This window comes from Miniopterus schreibersii (assembly GCF_964146895.1).
Source record: "Miniopterus schreibersii genome assembly, chromosome: 6".
In the NCBI taxonomy this organism is placed as follows: Eukaryota; Metazoa; Chordata; class Mammalia; order Chiroptera; family Miniopteridae; genus Miniopterus; species Miniopterus schreibersii.
This window is the reverse complement of record NC_138107.1, coordinates 74,385,489-74,408,314: the sequence shown is the minus strand read 5'-3', so window position 1 is coordinate 74,408,314 and position 22,826 is coordinate 74,385,489. Positions and strand designations below refer to the sequence as shown.

General features: G+C 42.5%; 1 protein-coding gene across 1 annotated transcript in view; it reads right to left on the bottom strand.

Annotated features, from left to right (window-relative positions):
* The window catches only part of ARFGEF3 (ARFGEF family member 3), a 109,048-nt gene that overhangs the window by 36,461 nt on the left and 49,761 nt on the right, over positions 1-22,826 (bottom strand). The window contains exons 6-12 of the mRNA XM_081140141.1: positions 17,487-17,609; positions 14,461-14,503; positions 12,231-12,309; positions 7,460-7,564; positions 6,289-6,622; positions 2,873-2,985; positions 1,154-2,064 (exon numbers count right to left, since the gene is read on the bottom strand). Of these exons, the coding sequence (XP_080996267.1) occupies positions 1,154-2,064; positions 2,873-2,985; positions 6,289-6,622; positions 7,460-7,564; positions 12,231-12,309; positions 14,461-14,503; positions 17,487-17,609 (1,708 nt within the window). The remainder of the gene's footprint in view (positions 1-1,153; positions 2,065-2,872; positions 2,986-6,288; positions 6,623-7,459; positions 7,565-12,230; positions 12,310-14,460; positions 14,504-17,486; positions 17,610-22,826) is intronic.

Here is a 22,826-nt window from a genome sequence, read left to right as displayed (position 1 = left end):
GAAATAAGGAGGCTCATTTCAGGTGTATGTATGTCAGCTGTCTGAGAACAGGGGGTCCCTGGAAAATGCTGAGTCTGATTTCACCCAAGAGGGAAGGCCCTGGTGACTGGTCAGGGACAAATGCTCGATGGGGTTTTTTGGCAAAACAAGGTTTAATGCTTTTGACATCAAGTAAATAATGATTCTGACTCAGGGAAACTGTCTTCTTCCCTTCTCCTGTTTTCACTTTTGTAACTTTCTCTTGGGTGAACAAAGGAAATTGGCCATCTCCCTGCCTCAAATGGGTATAGATGTTTCTCTTTTACTAATCTTCCATCTTGGAGGTGACACTTGCAAGGGGAGGGAAAGCACTGCCTCAGTCCAGAGGTGGCCTAGGCCAGCATCTGGTGGCTTTGGTTGACCCACAGTGACAGTCAACGTGATCCACTAAACCACAGTGGACACTGAGGAGAATTAGCCTATTGGTAGCAAGACCACAGAGTGATGGGTCTGTAATTTGGAAACAGACCAACTCCTAATTGGTGAAAACACTGTGGAGGTCACTACAATTTAAAGACAAACGACTAGCACAGTAACAGACAATCACTAAAAACTGTATTTGGAAACAATCAAAAGATTCTGATGTCTCTTTTCAACGTATTGATTTCTACATGTAAAAATTAATGTCACAACATATTGGGTCTGATGGGACGTTTTATAGACATGTCAAATTTGAGCAGTTTGCAACACTTATGGGAGTCAGGGCTGCCTTCCTCCCTCCCTTCCACTGTTTCTAAAACTCAATGGGAAAGATATCCTTGGGGAAGGATTAACAAACAAGCAAACAAACAAACAAACAAAAGAATCCAGTGTTTTGGGAATCACAGATTGCCCGTTTCAGTCGGCAGTAGTTTTCTAGAAAGTTACCTCTTGTCCGTCATTTCACACTATGCATTTATCGCCCTCAGAGTATGTGTTCCAGCCATCACCTGCCTAAAATTCAAACAAACCGCCACCAGTAAGCCTTACATTTCTTCACTCTCTTTAAATATAAGAAACCCAAAGGTTCATTAAGACGCTAGAAGCACCTCAAACAAGCACGACAATCATTGCCCGTTAAGGCAAATTGCTCCGAATATTCTCGGTGACTACGCAGGAAAAACTGTTTGCCCACCTGAGCAGAAGGTAGAGGCGAAGGTCTGCAGGGCCGAGTCCACCTCCTCCACGCTGGGCAGGGCCAGGAGCCGAGGGAGGAGGCCCTCGAGCGACTGCACGAACAGCCGGGCACTGTGCTGGTCGGCCTCCTGGTTCTTCAGCAGCTTGAGGGACAGAGCGGCGGTTCGCAGGGACCTGTGGCCCAGGCAGTCCCGAGGGGTCTGCTCCTCATCGGCCAGGGAGCAGTTGTCCGAGCCAATGTCCGACACGTCAGACCTCCCGGAGTCCTTTTCCGCTGCCATCGAGTACTGGTCGCAGGAATCGAACTCCGTCCTGGAGAGGTCCTGGTCGTCCACGCTGAAGTTGCTCTCGCTGTACCTCGACCCGTAGGAGCGCATCCTGCAGTCCACCGACAGGAAGTTCGTTATGTCGGGGTAGGCAACCATGTGGCTCCTCTGAACGACGTCTGGTTGGTCCCCCGCCTCTGGTTCGGACGCTTTGCTCGGCGGCTCCTTGCCCTCCTGGATGGCCGGGGACTTGAGGCCATTCTTGTGGTTTTCTGAGGGCTCCTCAGGCGTGGTCTGACCCAACTCTCCCTCCAGAGTGGTCTGGCCCGTGTCAGTGGTCACACTGATGCTGATGTCGGGGCTCCTCTCGTTCCCCGACTCCCACGGCGTGTGCTCGGAGGACAGGACGCGCCGCTGCCAGCGGAAGTCGGCCTCGTTGATCTCCATGGAGTCCCTGCTGGACTCAGCGCCGTCCCTCAGCTCCTCCAGGCGCAGGAGCAGCAGCTGCACCTGGCCTTCGCTCAAGCCCTTGCCCTGGCTGAGCTCGTCTAAGGCCCCCAGCAAGGTGCAGACGCAGGACACGGCGGCGTAACAAGCTTCAATGCCACCCTTGATGCACGCTTCGGTCATGCCATCCATGATGCTAAAAGTGTTCAAAGGAGAAAGTGGCATCAATACATGAAACGTGGCAAAATGCTCCAAAATGAACAAGGATTGTCAGGCTGGTGAACAGCATAGTATTCAATACATATACTCTAGTTTACCTGAAATTGAATGGTTTGGGCAAAATGTAACTGAAACTAACATGCTCAGGCTGGCAGAGGAAAACCTCCAGGGAAAGTGGCCCTCCTCGAATCACACTCTTGGGGTTGACCGGTTTATTTGGGTAGAAACAAAATTCCAGGTGGGAATTTATCATCTTCACAAGGGCAGGTAATGAATCATCTCACCACTGTATTATGTTCAGTTTTCAAACAGAAAACAGTTATAATGGCTATGATTATGATAATGTGCACATCTTCTATAAAATAAACATATTCCTGAACATGAGAATGCATGAGAATACAGTTCCTACAAATCAGATACTATTTAACTTTCTAGGGGGAAAAGGAAATCCTATAGCTGAAAGGAGTCCTATAACTAAAAGAGGAATCCTATAGCTACTGTAATTTATTCAAAAAGGTTTTCCCTAAAGTAAGCCCAATGGATAATTTTCATATAGTTCATTTTGTACATTGGGTTTTTTAAGTCAAATGAAAATACGGAAAGTTATATGATTATAAGAAATTGGGATAAGCCTTCTCATATGGCCTGTGGGTGTGTTATTAAATAGTCACATTTCATATAGTGTAGATTCATACAACTTCAGGGATTTCAAAGCAAAGTCAAGAGTATTCAGAGAAGCAGTCTTTGCCAAGCAAGAGAGACCTAAAAAGGAGAAGGTATCATACAGTTTGAGAAAATCCAGATGAGACTTTCTTTTTGAAATTGATCTTTTCCTGGATTCAGGTTCAGTGGAACTGGGTCCTGCCAAATCGCAGAGACGCTGTGGGCTCCCAAGTAGCTGTAATAAAAAAGGGGGGGGGGAAATAATGGAAAAGTGAATAAAATGAAAAAAGGTTTTGAAACTGTGAGCTCAAATGAACATGTACTTTCTCCACTGAGTGATACAGTGTAAGGAGAAACATCGCTATTTGGAAGTCAAATCTTAATAGAACTGATCTGGGTGTTCTTGACGTAGAGTGTACATGCGTTCCCAGCTCCTCAGTTCAGGACTGGCTTAGACCAAGATAATGCTCTGAGGACTGTTTCAAATTTTTTTACAGCACAGAACTAGAAAGCACTTGCATCAATGTTCTTCAGAGAGACTGGCCTGTAATTTAACTGTCCTATTCTCTCTCTGTCTTATTTTGCTATCATGTTGGCTAGCTTTAAAAACTGCGTTGAGAAGTACTCCCTCTTCCTACTCTCTGGAAAAGTTCCCATATTAGAATTACCCATTCCTGGAATGTTTCTAAAGCTGTACGGGGTCAGTAATTTTTTCTAAATGGAAAGATTTTAACTACCGATTCAGTTACTTTAAAGATAATGGGACTACTTAGGTCAATCAATTTCATCATGAGCCAACTCCTTAAAGGCTGTGTTACTTATTAGAAATTTATTGATTTTATCTAAATTATTAAATTTACTGGCCTAAGGTTGTCTTAATACCTTCTTTAATGTTTATAACATCTATAGTTATATGCATTTTTTTTCATTTGTTTTTAACAATTCTGGAATTTTTTGATTGCTTTGCCAGGAGTTTTTAAATTTTCTTAGTCTTTTCAGAGTTCTGGGATTTTTCACTTTGTTGATCTACTATATTACATTTGCTTTTTATTACATAACTTTCTGCTTTTATTCTTATTTTTCCTTTCTGCTTTCTTTTAATTTAATCAAATCTTTATCTGAATTAGAACATTAATTTTAGACTATCTTTTAATATAAGCAATTGAAGCTATAAATAACCTTCTATGCACTGCTTTGGCTGCATCTTATAAATTTTCATGTATAGAATTTTCATAATTGTTCAGTATTAATTTTTATTTCCATATGGTAGAAATTTCTTTATGGAAAATTTCAATTTGAGGCTAAATTAACTAAAAAAAAGACTGGTTAATTAAGTGTATTGGAACTAGTATCCTATGCCATGTCCATTAATTTCAAAGTGAATTATATTTGCAGGAAAAGTATATTAAGTAGAAAAAGTTATATCTTAAGGGGCACTCTTCTTCCCCTTTTTCCATATTTCTTTTTTACCCCAGAAATTGGGAACTTCTGCTCTCCTGGCAGCAAAGAAATGAAGCTTCCACTTTTTTCTCCACATTCTATTTCTTTGACATTGAAATCCCCCCTACACACACACACACACACACACACACACACACACACACTGCCAGGCCTACATCCAAATGAAGTGGCCTCTAGCTGGCCCATTTCTTCTAGAAGAGCAGATGCATTTCAGGAACAATGGAGTGGGAAATATCACTTTCTCTTGGGATCCATTACATTCTCTAATCTAGCTTTACCACTAATAAATTAGATTATTTATATCAATTTCTACATTAATCTTGTGTTTATTACTCAGCTGTTTCCAAAAACATGTGGAGGGAAAGGGGACTGAATAATTAGGCTTATGAAGAACCCTCAACAAATAGTTAACAAGAGGGAAGACATGTTCAATGTCAGCTTCTCTGGGTGGGAATGAGGGATATGAAATGAGGGTTTGGGTGTCATAGGTCTGATAAAGATGAGGAAACTCCTTCTAAAGCCAAACTATGGGAGAGAGAAAGGGAAGCAAGGTGTGCTTTCTGTTTACCGATCATTTGGGGGGGAAATGGAAACAGAAAAGAAAATAGACTTTGAAAAACAAACTTTCCTGCATGTCTTTAAAACGCACAGGGTGCACATGGCAGTGTGACAAATTACAAAGAAAACAGGAAATAACGCGCCAGGGTTCAAACTCCAAAAGGCTAAACAAACATCCTGGATGCCCGGTGGCTTTGTGTACATAAACCCAGCACATTTGGTTTCTAGGTTACCAAGCTTCCCAAACTGTCGGTGCTTTCACCGGCACTGCTTTTCAGAACCACCCGGCCCACGTCAGTCCGCTGTGCTCTGGGGCAGCACTGCCTGGACCTGCTGCTCAGGTGCTAGCGTCTAATCCCAGCCTTGCCTGCAAAATAACCTTGGGAAGCTACATCGCCCATGAAAAAGGGGACAGCATAACTCATTTCCTTTGCACTAGTAAAATAGTTATTTAAAATGCATTTAGACACCTACACACCCTGGAGGCAAAGTATTTTTAGCATTCAGGTATCAAGTGGCTCTACCACGGGCAGCAACAACTCCAGCGCCTGTCAACTGTGAGGCTGCTGCTGCTTACAAAATACTCTCTTTGCAGATAGTCTGTTTTCAGGCCCATCTGTCACAGTCAAAATATATTAAACGCTTATTCTGATTCAAGCACTGCAGTGTCAGGTACCAGGGGAAACACAAAAGCAACATATACAGAAACATATTTAGGAGACCAGAAGTTTGTTCCACACTGAGCTGCAAACCAATCAGTGTGCTGCTGCATAGAATCAGTTCTAAGTGGTGGGGTGGGATTTGAAGCAGAGCAGAATCAGTGGTCTGAGGAAGCAGGGCCATAGAGGAGGACTCTGACAGCAAAGAGGCAGCTGTACTTAGAACACCTGGATCCGTGTTTTAACTCCACTACTCACAAGGACTTGGGGCGCGTAGCAACTTCTCATGGAGCCTCAGTTGTCCACCTGGAAACTGGCATATTATCTTCCTAAGGGAGGCTGTAAATAAGCTAAAGGGAGGTGCCAGCAGTGTCTGGCCTATTGTAATCAACCACTGAGCTCTGTGAAGTGGAAGTGGCCAACAGGACCCGGGGAGGAGGGCTCTGAATAGACGCGGGAAGGTGGGAACTGAACAGAGCAGGGCTGGTCAGACGGAATCAGGGTGATCCCGGGAAAGGATGGGAAATGAGAATGAAGACAGAACCGTCTAGGAACTGGGCAGATTAATTCAGACTTGAGAGACACTCAGGAGTCATTGGAGAGTGGGAAAACTGTCAACAGTGGTGATTTATGAACCTTAGTCCAGAAAGACAAAAGGCAGGCAACAAGCAGGAGACAGAGACTAGCTAGACCTGGTACACCCCTCAACCCTAGAGAGACTATCCATTATTGGATACAGTGTGGTAGCAATTGAGTCCTAGCAGGTGACTGGCAAACATCTTCTGAGTGCTTCCTGCTTGAAAACACAGTGCTCAGGACCCCCACGCCCACAGGGGTCGCATTCGTCAGTGCCTCCCTACCTCTTTCATGACTTTGATGGCTTCCACCCGGTGCTGCGGTGGGGGATAGAGCAGCATGCGGTGATAGAGGGACTGGAGCACGGGCTTCATGGAGTCCACCGACCCCACCAGCCGGACCAGCTCGGCTGCAATGTAGTAGATGGTCCGAGCCACGGGCCCGCTCAGGGCAGGGGCGGTGGAGGAACAGCCCGAGCCCCGGCCATGGTCGGAAACTCCTGGGCACGCAGAGTCGGACTCCGCGCTGGCACTGGGGCTGCTGCTGTGAGCAGAGGTGATGGTTTTGTCGTGAACTGGATTCCCCAGGATCACGATGAGAGCAGGGCAAAGGTTTTTCCTGGGAAAGAGATGGGGAGAAAAATGAGTTTCACTACAAGCCTAAGGATCAAATGTGAATACAATCTTGAGTGCAAACACCAGATGCCACACAAACGACTATACAGTTGGGTTCTTCCCTACTCCTATTTTGGCTAAGTCCTGCCCCCGTTTTCCACATCTCTCCATCATTTCTGGATATATGAATAAAATACTTTTTTCTCATCAGTCAAGCTAGGGTTAACTAAATAAAATATCAAGAGAAACACCCAGAGACCAGACTCAAACTGCGAAATGGCTCAGTTATAAAGTTTCATTTCAAGTAACAAAATTATTTTGAGAAGTTAATTTAAAATCTTGACACATATCATCCATATCCCTCCCTGTGGGTAAGCCCAGGAACCCAGAACAACTAGCTGGCTGCCTGCATGCCTGTCACTCGTGCGACTCCCTTGACTATGACTAAGTGACTAGTATTTTCAGGTTGAGAGAGAGAACGTACCAGGGTAAGGCCAAGAATAATGTTGAATATCTCTTGTCCCTCCCCCCTTCATAACTTTCTGGAGCCTTTATATGCTTTTAGAACAAACGAATGACCTAGAAAATAACTTCCTCATTTCTGAGTCTTATGATCCTATGATGTAAACAAAATGCAAGGGGGCCTTGGGGGCCTATTTTGTCACAGTAATCATCAGTTTCTCTCTGGTGCATGTAAGCAAAGCAACTTCCTACTTTCCCTCAAAAACATTTACACCCAGATGAAACGACTGGTAGGTCATGGAGGCTGCGGGAAGGACCCACAGACACAGCTGGGCGAGCGAGCCCTGGGGCTGGCGTGGGGCGGCAGGAGGGCGCTCACCAGATCAGGTCGGTGAAGCCTCGGTGCAGGTGCATGGAGCAGGAGGAGCTGCTGAGCACCGACAGGACGCACTCCAGGTACAGCAGCTGCAGCTGCTGACTGTCACTGCGGAGCCAGGCCACACGCGGACAGAGGCACACAAAACAAAGGCAAGGTTACAGAGGCGACGTGTGGGAAACATTTGGCAGGCATTACAGCAATGTTAATTTGGGGGGGGGGGGTAGTGTTACAGGTTGAATTGTGTCCCTACCCCCAACTCATGTGTTGAAGTCCTAGCCTCTGGTATCTCAGAACGTGAGCTTATTTGGAGATAAGTTCTTTACATGGGCAATAGAGTTAAAGTCAGGTCATTAGACTGGGGCCAAATCCAGGGTCCTTATAAAAAGAAGAAATGTGGACACAGAGCTGTACAGAGGGAAGATAATGTGGAGAGACTCAAGAAGAAGGCAGCCACCTACAAGCCAAGAGGGGCTTGGAGTAGATCCTTCCCCCTGCCCTGAGAAGGAACCAGCTCCGTGACGACGCTCCTACCAACTGGGCCACCCAGCCAGGGCTGCTGGCAAGCACATTCCTATGCCCTGGTTATGTCTGCTCCCTACCCCACCAGAATTAAGTAAGGAAGAATTTAATGATCAAGGGCACACTTACTACAAATGTATAATAAACACTTTTAAGAGAATTCATTCAGAAATCCTGAATGGAATGAGAATGTTTAGTGAAAGGAGAAACTTACTTTAAAAAATAATTTTGGTTGCCTTTCTTTTCTCCTGATTTAAAGTAAATAAATGCCCAAAGGAAGCTTAATGCCCTTAAGAGTTCAAGTAAGTCCCAGTGGAAGAAGGCAAAAGGAAAAGGCAAGATGACCAGTGACAGGCAGACCTGAAACTTAAGGAGACAGGAAGGAAGCAAAGTTAACAGCAGACCATCCCAAAGCCCAGAAGGGCACATCCATCCACTAGCCAGGCTGAGAAAGGCTATGCAGCTGTCAGCAAGGGATCAGAAGATGGGGCTGGGGACCCTCACTTAAGTGCTACCTTAAACACCTCGGTGACATGGCTCAGTAAAATTGACATTAAGCTTTAAAACCAGTTGGAAAGCTACAACCCGAGGGCAAAATCCTGCCATGACTTGTGAACTAAGAAAGATTTTTACATTTTTAAAGGGTTGTAAACAAAACCAAACCAAAAATGAACAGGAAACGGAGACGGTATGTGGCTCTTCATGGAAAACATTAGCTGACTACAGATCTCCCTTGTTTAGGGAAAACTGTACAGTGATGAAAATAATGTGATTATTTTGAAAAAGAGAATTCCACTTTTATTTGGATGTACTCTACACCTCTGAGGGTGGAGGAAGACAGAGGTCAAGGCTGAGTTTCCTCAAAAATTATTCCTCTTTTGCCAAGAGCAAGAGGAAGAAAGACAAGACATGATCAGCCAGTCTTTGGCCGGCCAGGTACAGACTTCCCATGTTTATACAACCACACACACAAGCTTCCCTACACTTTTGAACAAAACATAGTTCCTGACCGGAAACAGCACATCCTTCATTCTTGTGGGACTGGAGAGATAAGTAGGTAAAGCCCAGTGCAGGAAGTGCTGTGGGTAATTTAACACAAGGTTCTACGAGAGCATATAGGAGCGGCATCTGACCCTCCTTAGAAAGATTCAGAAAGAATTCCCAAAGGAAATGTACATCAGCAGAGACCTAAAGTTCAAGTTGGAGTCTTGCAGGGAGGCCCTGGGGAGAGGCTGTGTGCAAAGCATGGGGTGGATGGGGAGGTTTGTAGTTGGAGGAAAGCATGTGAGGATGTCACCAGCAGGACACAAGCTGGAGAGGTGGACAGGGGATAGATAAAATAATTATAGACAATAAAAATTCTCAACTTCTGGAATCACTAGAAATAAACCTATAGAGAAACCATGAGCAGTCAAGGTTCCTATGAGTATCTACAAAGTATGCCACAGCAAGCCCAAGGCATTAGGCTGGATGACAGGGAGAACGCATTGCCAAGGTAACTGGCCTGGGAGTCTCCTTGGAGACCGAATGTGGCAGCTTTTCTGTGGGTCGCAGCAGTCTGGAAAAACAGGTGCTCGTGACCGTACATGAGTCATATCATTAGAGGAGCTGTTGGAAATGTAAGCACCATCCACACCATGCCCCTCAGTGTACACACACAGATGTGTGCACAGTGTGTATATGTGTGTTTCATATTTGTCTGCCTCTAGACAGACAACTATGTGAGATGCACATAAGAGCCTAGAAACCAGCCAACTCTTTCAAAACACACTAGGGAAAAATCTGTCTACTCAGGAGGGTGTGAGTCACGTTGCCTGGTCTTTTGTTTGAGCATTTCATGGCTGGCAGGCTGAGTATCTGCTGGTCTCATTTTCTGCTCATCTCTGAATTTCCTCCCAGGTGCATGATCCATGGAGAGCAAGTCTCACGAGTGCAGCAGGGGCCATGGGGGCTAAGCAGCCGCCCTCCCAGCAAGGCCTCCGCCAGGCAGTAGGGCAGCACATTCTGGATCTCCGGAATTTTACCTTGAACCATTTGATTCTGCTTCCTTAAAAAGTCCAAATTTAGTTAGAAAAAGGAGAGAGGGACTTAAGTAACAGTGTAAGCAGTGGGCTGGAATTAGAACACACGAGATGAACACTTAACTGTGCCTCATTGATTCCAAGGCTGCTTTGGTACAGATTCCTCCCTGACATTCTGTGCGGTGAGGGGAGGGGGTGGGAGAGGCACAGGGAGGGAATGAATAAGCATCTTCCTAAGCCCAATTATCCTTCCAAATATTCTTGGATTAAACATCATGTAACTCCACTTGCCGAATATAGAATTCTATTAATACCGTATCTCCGAGGCAGGTGAGTTATTCTGAGAGCCTGAATGCATTCTCTGGATCCTCCTGAGAGACTGAGCGTATCATGAATACAAATCCCACAGAGCTAACGCCCTAGGAGGCATCTGAGCATCACTTCTGGAGATGGTTGCTGAGGGGATGTACTGACCATAGCGTGATTTTAGAGGCAGGTGTTTAGATGGTAAGAGAGGTGTCAAGTTTAGCTAATAGAAATACAAGGAGTCAAGGAAGTAAAATAAAAGAAACTGTAGAAAATGTAAAAACTTAACAAGGAGAATTAACAGAACCATCAGAGTGACAGCACCAAGAGCATAGTACCACCTGACCAGGTGGGCTTAAAGGTCTCCAGTTTAAGCTGCAGTAAGCATCCTCCATCCCCCATTTAGCAACAGAACCCCCATTTAGGGTAATGGAATCGTGAAGGGAAAAACCAGATTCAAACAATGTGAACAGTGTTGGGAGGCAGAATTCCTGGAGAAGTGCATTGGGAAACCAAGCAAGGTGATGAGAATCCTATAAAAACTATTAAACTGTAGATAACAATATGCCTAAGGTATCTTTATCCAATGTCCAATCAGAAACTCTAGAAAAACATATGTAGTCACATGAGTTATTTCCCCCATTTAAAGTCAATTCTCAAGTCATATGGTGGTGTTGTTTTTTAGTAGCTGACAGAAACCTATGACCTTCAGAATCTGTGTATGTGCACATTTGCAAGAAATGTTCGTACAATGTATCTTCCTAACAACCTACAGTCAAATTTCTGATGTGAGAAGCTCATGTCAACTGCATCATGAACTATAATTAGCACTGGCAATGCTGAAAGTAAAGAAACCATTTTAGAGCTAATATTTATCAAGTCCTTACTATACCCTAGGCACTGTGCAGTTGAAAAATTCCACTTACACCAGTACTTCTGAGAAGGTATCAACACTGACTGTTTATAATAATTACAATAGGCATGAACTTGGACTGTCCCAGGTACACTAGGTCACATGGTCACTCTACGCATGGGGGAGGGGATGACCCTGTAGCTGGTTTTAGAGCCATCCATGAACTTAAAGCCCTTACCAGACTTAGCTGAAGACTCTTTCCCAACCAATCAACAAAGACACATTTTAAATTTATCATTTGTAGACCCATAGACTCATTCTGACTTATCCTGATGGCTAGTTTTGGGTTATTAATGGCATGATTACCATAAGCTCCCACACTTTTCTAGCACTTAAAAACTGTAGAGTTTTCCCTTAGCAAACTACTCAGGAAAAAAACGTTTAGCTTATTGGTTTTCCCTTATTTCCTGCAGAGGGATAAACACAGCCATTGTATTTTGCAGAGTTTTGGTGGCCTCTGTTTTATTCCCTATAATGCTAAGACCTGGGGGGAGGGGTGGGGTAGGGGAGGAGCATCCCTGACAGCTGATTAAATTGACATAAAAATGACATGTATGTAAAAGTCAGAGTAATGTGCTATTTTTAAAGATATGCATGTGAGCTCAGAGGCTCAGGAAATGTTGGAAGAAACAGAAAAAGACCGCAGAGTCCAACTCCGCCTTTCACAGAGGAGAAAGGTGCAACAGTTTGATGAGAAGACTCAGAGTCACAGCTGGGACAGGTCCGGGTGGGGACCAGCCTTCCCCGCAACCAGCTCTCAGCCGGCAGCCTTTCCATTCACACCCGTGCTCGAGGGGTGGACTCCTCTTCGCATTTTCTCATCAGGGAATGATATCCATCAGCAACAGTACTGGGTAACACAGGCTTGCCCAAGGCCGCTGAATATATTTCTCAGAAATGAATGCCAATGGGAAGAACCGTTGTCCCTCTACTCTGCCATTTTACATGATGCTACAGACCCAAGTGACCTCAGGAATAGACCGTGAGTAACACCGATGCTGAAGGCACTGACCTGATGGCGGCTTGTAGCTTCTCACACAGAACAGTGAGCACGGACACAAGGTCGTCACAGAGGACCTCTACTGTTGACCCTGCAAACAGAGGAGGCTCAGGCATTAGACATGGGCAGGGCCACTTGGAGCTCCCTCCACAGCCCTTCTCGTCCTTCATTTCTGATGTTTTCAGGACTTGAAGAGATGATTCTCAGATGCTGAGCCTTCCTTAGGCCACCAAAATGTAATGCTTTAAATACAATAATTCCTTTCTAAAGCAAAACACTCAAAAGTGAGTCCAGAAAGAAAATAATGGATTGTTTCTTATAAAATTCATTCATATTTAATGAAAAGATATTTGGTTAAGAAACAACACAACTGACAATGATCTTCTCATTATTTAGGCCAATAGACTATACATGTATCCTTTATTCTGACCTCTTGTTTTTCTGGGTTTTGTGAGTAGGATCGTACCCCAAAGAGAAAAAATGGGGTACAAAAAATGGGGTACCAGAGCATGGAAGAAAGGCGGGCTTTTCAAACTAGGAAGCTACAGAAAAAGGGCCAAACAATTTGCTCACCACTTTCACCCACTTAAACTATTTGTCCAGCATCCTTGGAGCACATGGTCTTAATGGAGTAATAGCAAATATCAGAAAAAAAACAATAAAAACATGTTCATGTGCAGAAACTAGCAACAAAACTCCCAGAGAAGCACTGGAGTGTACTGGGAAAGGGCTGAAATTTGGAATCAGCTTGCTGACTGCATGAGCTTGGGTAAGCTTCAGTTTTCCTTTTGGCAAAATGAGATAAGTAATATCAATTACACAGAGTAATTGGGCCAAGTGAAGTAACAAGTGGAAGCATTTGTTTTTTATTAATAAAAACCTGTAAAGATCTATACAAATGTGGCCAAGTATTTGATGAATGTATAAATAAATGAATAGATGACCATGAAGTCAAGGAAGATGGAGGAAAAACTAGCCAGAGTATAAAAGAGAAAACTGAAGTTGGGAGAGGGCAGGGGAAAGAGAAATGGTTGATCCTCAGAACTTAAGATCTTAAATTCAGGGGGAAAAAATGAGAAATGGTAAGGTACAATGATAAAACATAGTTCAAAATAAGTAAAACCCATAAGTGGTCCTTAAACTCAATTTTAGATACATTTTAAATGAGTCCATCAATTTTTTTACTAATATATATATTTTAAAGGTGTATCTTTGATCAAGAGGACTTTGACCTCCTTTTTGGTTTATAAAATCATTCTGCATTAAAGGGAAGATTTTTATTGGAACTGCAATTGCCAAAAGAGAAGGAAAGAGGGGTAGAAAATGTTGGAGCCTATCACTGGGAGCATTAGAAGGTGAAGAGATTCTGTAGCACTTCTGGTCCACAGCCCAAGAATAGAGTGAGATGTGACTAAACACACTCAAGCAATGCTTTAGAAAATGACAAGATACCTTTCATTTATTTCATTTACCCCCTTTCTCCTAAATTGTGGCTGTTCAGCTCTCTCCTTTTCACTCCCTCTCTTTTTCATCCCTCTACTCCACCCCTTCTCCCTACTATTAACTTGCAAAAATATTTTTAAAAAGCAGTTTTTCCAATATTTTTAAATCACTGAATGAAATCTGAAATAAACTTACATTTCCATTTAAAAAATCAGATTACCTGAATTTTCCATATCGCTTTCAGAAAACAATACTACCAAACTTTTAAAAAATCAGACTGCTTGTCAATTATATGTAGACCTGTTTGCTCTTTTCCTTTGGGTCAGAATGAAAGTCCCTTACCTTGATTTCTGTCCTTCTGCAAGATTCCTTGTGAGATGACTCATTTTCCATATAAAAAAACTGGTACTTCATAAATATACTTCGGGTGCAATAGCATTTTGTACCAATCACGTTTCTACAACCCTCTATTCCATTCTCATTTTAACGTTTAATAAACCTTATTTCACAAAGAACAAAGTAACTAAAAAAACAAGCCTCCAGCAGGAAGGTCTATGAAGAGTTCATTTCCCCCACACAGTTGGAACAGGAATAGGTGTGGTTGGCATAACAGTGCAGGAACAGAAGGAAGACAACAGTGGTTAAATCATGCCCCGTAAAGCAAAGCTAAGCAGAAGCTCCAAGGACAGTGGTGGACGATCCTGAGCACTGCTCATCCCTACAGCCCCAACACCAAGCACGCAGGAGGCATGCTAACACCCGCTTTTTAAACTGAACTTGCAAAAATCAAATTCAGTACCTTGATTCCCGAATTCCTGTGGGACATCCGGGTTTTCAATTATCTAGTAAGGGAGACACACACAGGACAATTAGTAGATTCAGGCAAGAAAAATCCTGACTTAAACAATGGAGAATTCTTGGAAACAAAACATCATTTTGAGTGCTCTGGGCTCACCTAACTCACCCTCCAGGTCCTGACAGCATTTCATTATTCATGGTATTTATGAAAGGATGTCTGGAACTGAGATTATCAGTTGCAAAAATAATTCATTCAAGAGCCCACAAACTTGCTGGGAGTTTAAGCCCCATGGTCCACTTTATCACTCCAGTTGTGCTGAGCTATTCACTGGTGGCAATACCCCTCTAAACAGCTGAGTTACCTTTGCACAGATAATATTTCCCAAGGTCACAGAGTACACTCTGATTGGCACCTGAAGCATATAGACCTTTAGTCATAGAAGGATCAGGTTTCTGGACTTCAAAGTCCAAGTCCCAGGATGACTGCTGGTCAGAAGCACCAGCTTCCTGTTTGGGGGGGAGCATATTAGCTTCCAACCAAGCTAGGCTGTCACTTGGTAGACCCAGAACCATCAAGGTAGAGACAGAACCTTGAACGAAGGGAGAACAGGAAGGGAAATCTATTGACAAATAGTTAGACTGACTTCCCGTTGCTGGGAGAATTCAGGGACGACTGAACAGAGAACAGGAAGGAGGCTCTACGGTCTCCTTCCCTCTTAGCGCTGGTAGATGGTGAGAGGGCACTTCCATGCCAATCACTTACCAGACAGATCAATCGTCCCATGACATTTTTTTAACTTGTTATAGGAATATATTTCTACTATTCTCTGCTCATTCATTTGCAAGCTCAGCTGCTTCCACACATTCTTGGTGAAATGCTAACTGGTACTGGGAGGTGGGCTGGGCTGTGGATAGACATTAGATGGAAGGTAGAGTTCATGCTAACGCTTTTGGCAGTCTAGACTGAGTTTCTTGCCGTTGTATTTAAGTCTTCCTAATTCTGAGATGGCCTGCAACGTCTTTCCAGTGATGAGTCATGCTATACACCACACATCTTCCTCAGATAATGCTAAGTGTCCCACGGAGAACACACAGCCTCCTTGGACCACTCTCCTTTAATGGGTTTTTTAAAATAACCACTCTTAGGTGGCAACACATAGTCTCTCTAGTAGACATCACGAATGCCCCAAATATTAGCATACTGAACACTGGGTCTTCTTGGGATGTGGAAACATCTCCAGGGGCCGCAAGAGTAATGGAAAGGAAATAACAGGAAACACTAATTTTCTATCTAGTTTGGGATCTTGCCTCCGGTTGGGGTGAGTCCAGATGGTCAGTGATGAGCCGGACCAGAAGGCTGATTAGCCACTCAGTACACGAGACAAAGGCAGATAACCCCTGGGTTTTACCCAGCCCTCTACAACTGTTCCTGTCACTGCTCTCACAAAAGAGCAACACGAACTGTAAGGCTAAGTCATTTGAAACCTAATATTCTCCTACTTAAAATTTTAAAAATAAGATTAAATGACTAATATAACTGGAATCACTTTGACACTACAAAGTTTTATTTAAATATTTCATCTCAAAACATTAAGGTATCCTTACTATTACAGTATTTCATCATGTGGCCATCTAGCAAGGATGGAATACAACTGACTATATTAACATGAGGATTCTCAACATCTTAGGTTTATTTCCATTAAAAATACCTTTTACTCTCAATATGTTTTCTATTCATAGATTTGAATTTCCTTTAAACTAGTATTGCCACACCACCGTATTCAAATTATTAGCATAAATGAAATCATTTTTAACAAAGAGTAAGCTAATATAATAAAAATACCTAAAATTAAAACAATAACTTTTTAAAAAGAAACTTGGGCTTTGGATATAGCAAACACAAAAGAAAAAAGTCAATATTAGCTTTATCTGATTAGGGTTGTTTTTTTCCAACACTAGCTGCAAAAGCTCATATTAATAACCTGGGCTGGGAGTCAGGAGAGCAGGGATTTACTTCTGGCTCTTTCACTGATAAGCTCATTAATTTTAGATTTCAATTTCATCTCTCTGGGTTTCATCTTCCTCATCTGTTTTTATGAGGAATAAAAGAATTTGACCAGATAATCTCAAAAGTTCCACTCAGCCCCACGATTTTCTAATAATTACATAATAATTGAAGTTAAACAAGAACAATATTTGAAGTTAAACATGAATCTTAGTTTCTATAAAATTAATTTCTGAGACATTTCAGACTGCCATGAGATTTCCTATTCTAAAAAACAATAATGTGTTCACTTCAGAATACTTCTTGCAGATTTTAAAAGAACTTTAATCTGAATTATTACAGAGGCAGATTTAAAAAAAAAAAATTTTTTTGAAGAGGAATAATCTCCTCATTAACGTTCCCAGAAGATAATTTATACAAGAAGCCAATTACATTTACATTTTCCCAAGAACGCTCATTTTAGACAATCTGTTCAAGTTTAGAGCAAAGAGCTCCAGGCTTTGAAGACAGAAGGAAGACAAATCCAGCTTTGCCTGGACAGCATCAGCAGGTGGAGGAGGTCTGTAGCCGTGATCTTTCAGTTAACAAAACCCCCACAAATACCAAACCTCAAAGCATGGAATTAACTGCTATTAATTTTGAATTTACTTCTGGTATTTGGTAATAGGTCGCAATACTTGCCTATAAATTTTTTTAATCTGAGAAGTTTTTTAAAAAAATGATTGGGGAAAAAAAAAAGTGAATTTCAAAATAATGACTAAAAAATTACAGGAACTGTAAGGAAAAACAACTCCCAAAGCTTTGGAGTGAAACAGGCAAATAAATGTACATTGAAGGAGCTTAATTTACATAAATAAACGCTCTTCCAAACCAAGCCAGCCCTTCCTATTGTCCGTGAGGAGCGGCCCTGGCGGGTGGGACGGGGGCAGCCGGGTGGGGGACAGGTGGGGTGCGGGACACGCGCATGCAGTTCCACAGACACTGGCACGGCCGTGTGACCGTGGGGATGTCGCGAGGCTCACCGTATTCTCCTGCCTTTGTCGCAACTGTAAGGTCAAGTCACTCAGCATCTGACTGAGAGTTGCCCGCACAGCAGTGTTTATGCTGCGCTGGTGACAGCTACAGGTGTATGTCTCAATGCACACCTGGTAAAGAAACAAGACAGCAACATACGCACTCCACGGGTCAGCGTGTTACCAACAGGCTCCGGGATTACCCGGAGAGGGCGTGAAATCCCCCGCAAGTCGAAAGTCAGCCTGATTTAGAGCCAGTTACCAGTGATCCTTCATAGATTTAAAATCTCTGGGCATTTATGTTTTAAGCGTGTAGGAAAAGTAATATTTGCCTAGAGAGTGTCCCTCTTAGAAGCTTACTCTTTTGTGTCATTGGTTTTTAGATATGCCAAATAATTCTGTTGAGAACAAACTCAGGTGGCTGGAAATTAACCAGGAAAAGCTCCTTTCGTGACAAAACTGAAAGAATTTATTAACTCCTGAGTTATGAGGTGTGCAGAGAGGATTAGTGGCACCCTGTCTTCTGCTCTGTAAACAGGCGTGACCTTGGATTACCTCTCTCTGTGCTCTCCTGGAAACCTGAGAAAGGTGGACGTCAGCTGTGTCACTAGGCAGCATGGCTCGTGGTAAATCATCCCGAATACTAAGCGGTATCTGAACTGGGAAAACTGTGAAGGAACTGTAAAAATCCAGTAAGGAGTCACAGGTTTGAGCGTCCCCGAGTGACTCTTGTCATTGATCATGTCCTCTGAGGGAACTCCGCAAGCGCCACCCATGGGGGTACAGAGACATCGTTCCCTGCATACAGTCGATCCCAAATGACACAGGTTTGAACTGCCTGGGTTCCCTTACATGTAAATGTTTTTAAACTTATGATATTGATAAATATAGTATAGTACTTTAAATCTACCTTCTCTTCCTTATGATTTTTATCAACAACATTTTTCTTCTAGCTTACTTTATTGTAAGAATATAGTATATAATACATATAACATTAAAATATGTGTTAATCAACTGTTTATGCCACTGGGGAGGCTTATAGTCAATAGTAGGCTATTAGTGGTTAAGTTTCGGGAGAGTCAAAAGTTACACGTGGCTTTTCTATTGCGTGAGGGGATGACGCCCCTAACTCCCGCGTTGTTCAAGAGTCAGCTGTAGCTGAAACATGGGGCTCCTAAGCCAAGGTGCCTGCACCCACGAGGTGCTCTCTTCCTCTTGCTCCTAAGCTGACAACTGAGAGCTAGAGACTGCTCGGTATTGGTGTGAGGACACCTGTGAAGGACAAACGCCTGCCATTGACCCGTGTCTGTTCCCTGTCCTATATCCTGTGGAGGGAATATAACGCCAGTTATGGCCTATTTGGGTCTTTTGAGTCGGAATGTCCAGTGGAACCTGAGGAGGCTCTTGATGGCTACAGCATGGAGAAATCCCAATTTTGGGGGGGGGGAAAAATCCGTCATTTGAAGATGGTGACACTCAATGTCATGACTTCAGGTTTTACTGCCTCTAACTTCTCTGAAAGGTATAGGGATGGGCATGGCAATAAATGCATACTTTGAACTGGCCCACTTTTCTCTCTCCATGAGGTATGTTATCCTTCCCATGTCACCAAGCATATTCAGACCTTCCAAAAGAAAAGGAAGGGATGCAGTATACCGAAACGATTTTTCTAGGATTAGCTCCAAGACTATATACATTGAGAATACGGGGTCCTCACCTAAATGGCAAATTTAATTTGATGAGTGATAACTGAGGTGGGAGAGAGACTAAATGTTAACCTTTGTTGCTGCTAATGCTTAAGCTAGAGTTTTCTGCCAGACCTCTCTTTATAATCACCTTTTTGGTAAAATTAACTAGGTAAAAGTAAATATTTCCTAACAGTTTAATTTATCTCCTATTGAATGCTTAATATTCCAAATGAGCATTTAAAACTCAAAAGTGTATTTGGAAGTTGGCTTGGGTTTATTTGTCTTAAGTGAAAAAAGTAAGAGCAAGTTCCAAAATATTTATTTTTCAAGCTACCATTTAGGGCATGTTAACTTCAAACTCATTTTCTCAGATGATCATGGATTGTAATGCACTTGAAGGTACTATTTATATATACTTAGAAAAAAGGTGTTTTAATCCTGAAAGGCCTTTATTTTTGCATGTGATAAAATGGTTTAAAAGCCTTGAAAATACATCTAAATGAGTGCGCTGGTTCACTTTGATGAAACCAAATTCTCTACAGTGTAATTAAGCACTCTAGAACTATTTATACGGCAGAATTCAAATTTCTTTAAATCTTACATTTTCCCAAGAAATCTTGATAACTGTTGACCTTGTAGATTGCTAAGCTTAAATTTCAGGAGAAATCTGAGGTCTCAGAAGCATTAAAGATGAAAGAGTAGCTATTTTGAGAGCTAAACTACATACTTTATATTAATATAAACACACTTCTACTGAATACTAACAGCCATACCTGCTATAAAACCTTCCTTAAAAAATTATATTGGTCACTTTAGATCCATGAAAGAAAGCACACATGAGGACCTGGATTTTAAGTAACATAAACAGTGCTGCATACAGACAACTTCCCAAACACCAGATGTATTTCTTCAGCTTTTAATAATGTCACCAACGTTTTCAGTGTTTAGAGGCATAACAGTGGAAATGACTTACTGCAGGAGGCATTTTATTAAGGGGCAAAAAAGGTAAGCATGTTTACTCTGCTTTTTTAAAAAGAATTAATGGAAGAAGCTCATTCCGCCCAAGCTGGGAGAATAAATACTACTGCGTGTGACAAAGGGGGATCTTTTTAAATGTAAAAATGAGCATGTGCATGATAATCTTGCTATCTCTAGATGACCAGGAAGAAATGCTTCCAGCTATCCTGATACCTTCTAGAGAAAAGTTTCTTCCACTTGCTATAATAATGAACTGGTAAAATGGTAAGGTTCGTAGAACTAGGGTTTCCTGATAAACCTGACCACTGTGTTAAAAGGACAATGAGTGTTCACTTGTGAATGTTTTTCTTTTTCTACCATGGGGTAGTGCTGAAATGAGCACTTTGAATCAGAGAACCAGGAGAGTACCAAGTCCAAATGCAGGCTGAGTTTCTGGGAAACGGCTCATCAATTTCTTCTTTTTGTGTCTCCAATGTCACTTCTACGTCCCATGCCCTTTGCTTTCGTAGTATGGAAATGACTCTTAAAAAGCCTCAGTCTTGGACCAGAGGCTCAAAGGACCAAGTCCAATACCTTGTGAAAAGCCACAGGCCCCTGGTCACCAGGGAGCGCACGAAGACACAGGGCAGTGAGCAGTTTCGTAATGGACATTTTGATCATTTCATGCAACTGTGGACATCCAGGTTTACGGCATGCTAGACACAACTAAGAGCAAAAACAAACTGTTAGTGAAGCGGAACGAACCCCAATAGCAGAAGGAAAAAATAAGCAAAAAACCCAAGTCTGTAAGCCATACACAGCAATAGAAGTTTTATATCATTGAGTAAGTAGACTGATAAATAACAGTACTAAGTTAAGCCCAGGGTGGAATTATTACTTAATACGAATGTAGCAGATATTCAATACTGGCCAAAGTGATAAATTTTAAAAAAGCTTCCACAGTAGAAATTTGCTTAACTTCTCAAAACGTGTATGAGCTTCACTTTGTTGGACTGTGCATTTACCTTCTCTTTCCCAGCTGAATGGGGTTAGTGGCAGGGCTTTGTCAAAACAGCACCTGATACTCAGTAGTAAGTTCCATAAAGAGAAGAGCTAGCAGGTGTCCAACTGAAAAAGTTTTATGGAGGTAAAAATAATTTATGGTGATAAAAATAAAGAGGATCGGAGATTAAGCTACAAGAAAGCAGAACTGTCTTTTATATAGAGAAGACTATGAAAGCTTGTTGATCACATTGGAACCAAAGAAAATTCTGATTAACACTACAAGTCTAAACTCTGTGTTGAATCACAACGACAACTCGGTGACCAGGCTGTTTCCAGGTGAACAGCAATAACAGGTGAGTATGAAATAGGAGACACCTCATCAAATGGGTCCTGCTGATGCAAACACACAGGTGCGCGCGCGCGCGCGCGCGCGCACACACACACACACACACACACACACACACACACACACACACACACACGGTGAACTGTAAGTCTGATCACCAGGCTGGGGTAGGGAAATTTGCTGGTTTTCCTTTTGGATCCCAGTTAAAAGGAAATTCTTAAAGTAGCCAGGCATACATGGACAACTCTGACTGTCACTTTCCTCTTCCTTTTCCATGTTCTTCTTGGCTTAGCTGACATGTTAAAATGGATTAAGACATCTCAGCCCATCAATTCCTGCACCATCTCAGGCAGAGCCTTCTGCTTGGTCTACACAGGGTCTACTCAACTCCAGCCTCTGTCCTCTAAACCAGCCTGAAATGAAGTAGAGAGGATCTCTGCACTGCTCTGTGTCTTCTAATTCCAAATAAGTTCTTCCAGAGCCATACAAGTCAGAGATTAAAGGGAAATGTGGAAATTCCTTGCACAAGAAAATTTGTTTGCTCAAAGTCCATGTGGCAATAAATAGCCAAAGAACCGAAACCTCAGAGGAGTCAAACCAGAGTCAGTAAAGACACTGGCCCAAGAAGAAGAAAAGGGTTTTCAGAAGGAACAGTGGAGAAGGCAGTCCCTTAAAATGATATTTTCTTACTCCAATGGCCTCAGCTGGTTTGAGACAATGGTCTGGGCTCCTTTGGCCACTTCTCTTGCCAGGAGGTATGGTTACTCCTCCCAGTTTTACAGAAAACATAGCAAATAAGATGCTTCCAAGAGAAATGGATCAGGTCATCTGTGTACTTTTCTTCTGGGTTATATCTGAAGACTATCTGCTCCTTAATTGTAGAAGACTTTATTTGAGGTGTGTCTCAGAAATAATTAGGCTAAAAAACAAGTACCATTGAACATTTCAAGAGCTGTAAGTCAACTCAGTGAAATAAATAGTGAATTGAAATCTTTGGGGCAGGTCTTGAGCCTCAACGTTTTTGAAGCTCCCTGGGATAACAAGTGAAACTAAACTAAATTGCAGATCCTGTGATGGTAACATAATGCTCAGAAAAGATAAACTGAGCATCAGTACCCAAGAAAGTGGCATATGCCTAATGGTCTCTTGAATCTATGGCCACAAAAAAAGGTGAGATTCATCAATACTTCTGCTTCACATGTAAAAACACCATAGAGCAATTACCAAATTAAATGCCTTGGTAAAGATCCCGGGTGGATAAGACTCTTAAGAATTTCAGCCAGTTGCCAAAACTATTATGGCAAGATTCTACTTCTAAGAAGGAAGTTACCAGGAAGCCATATAGCATATTGG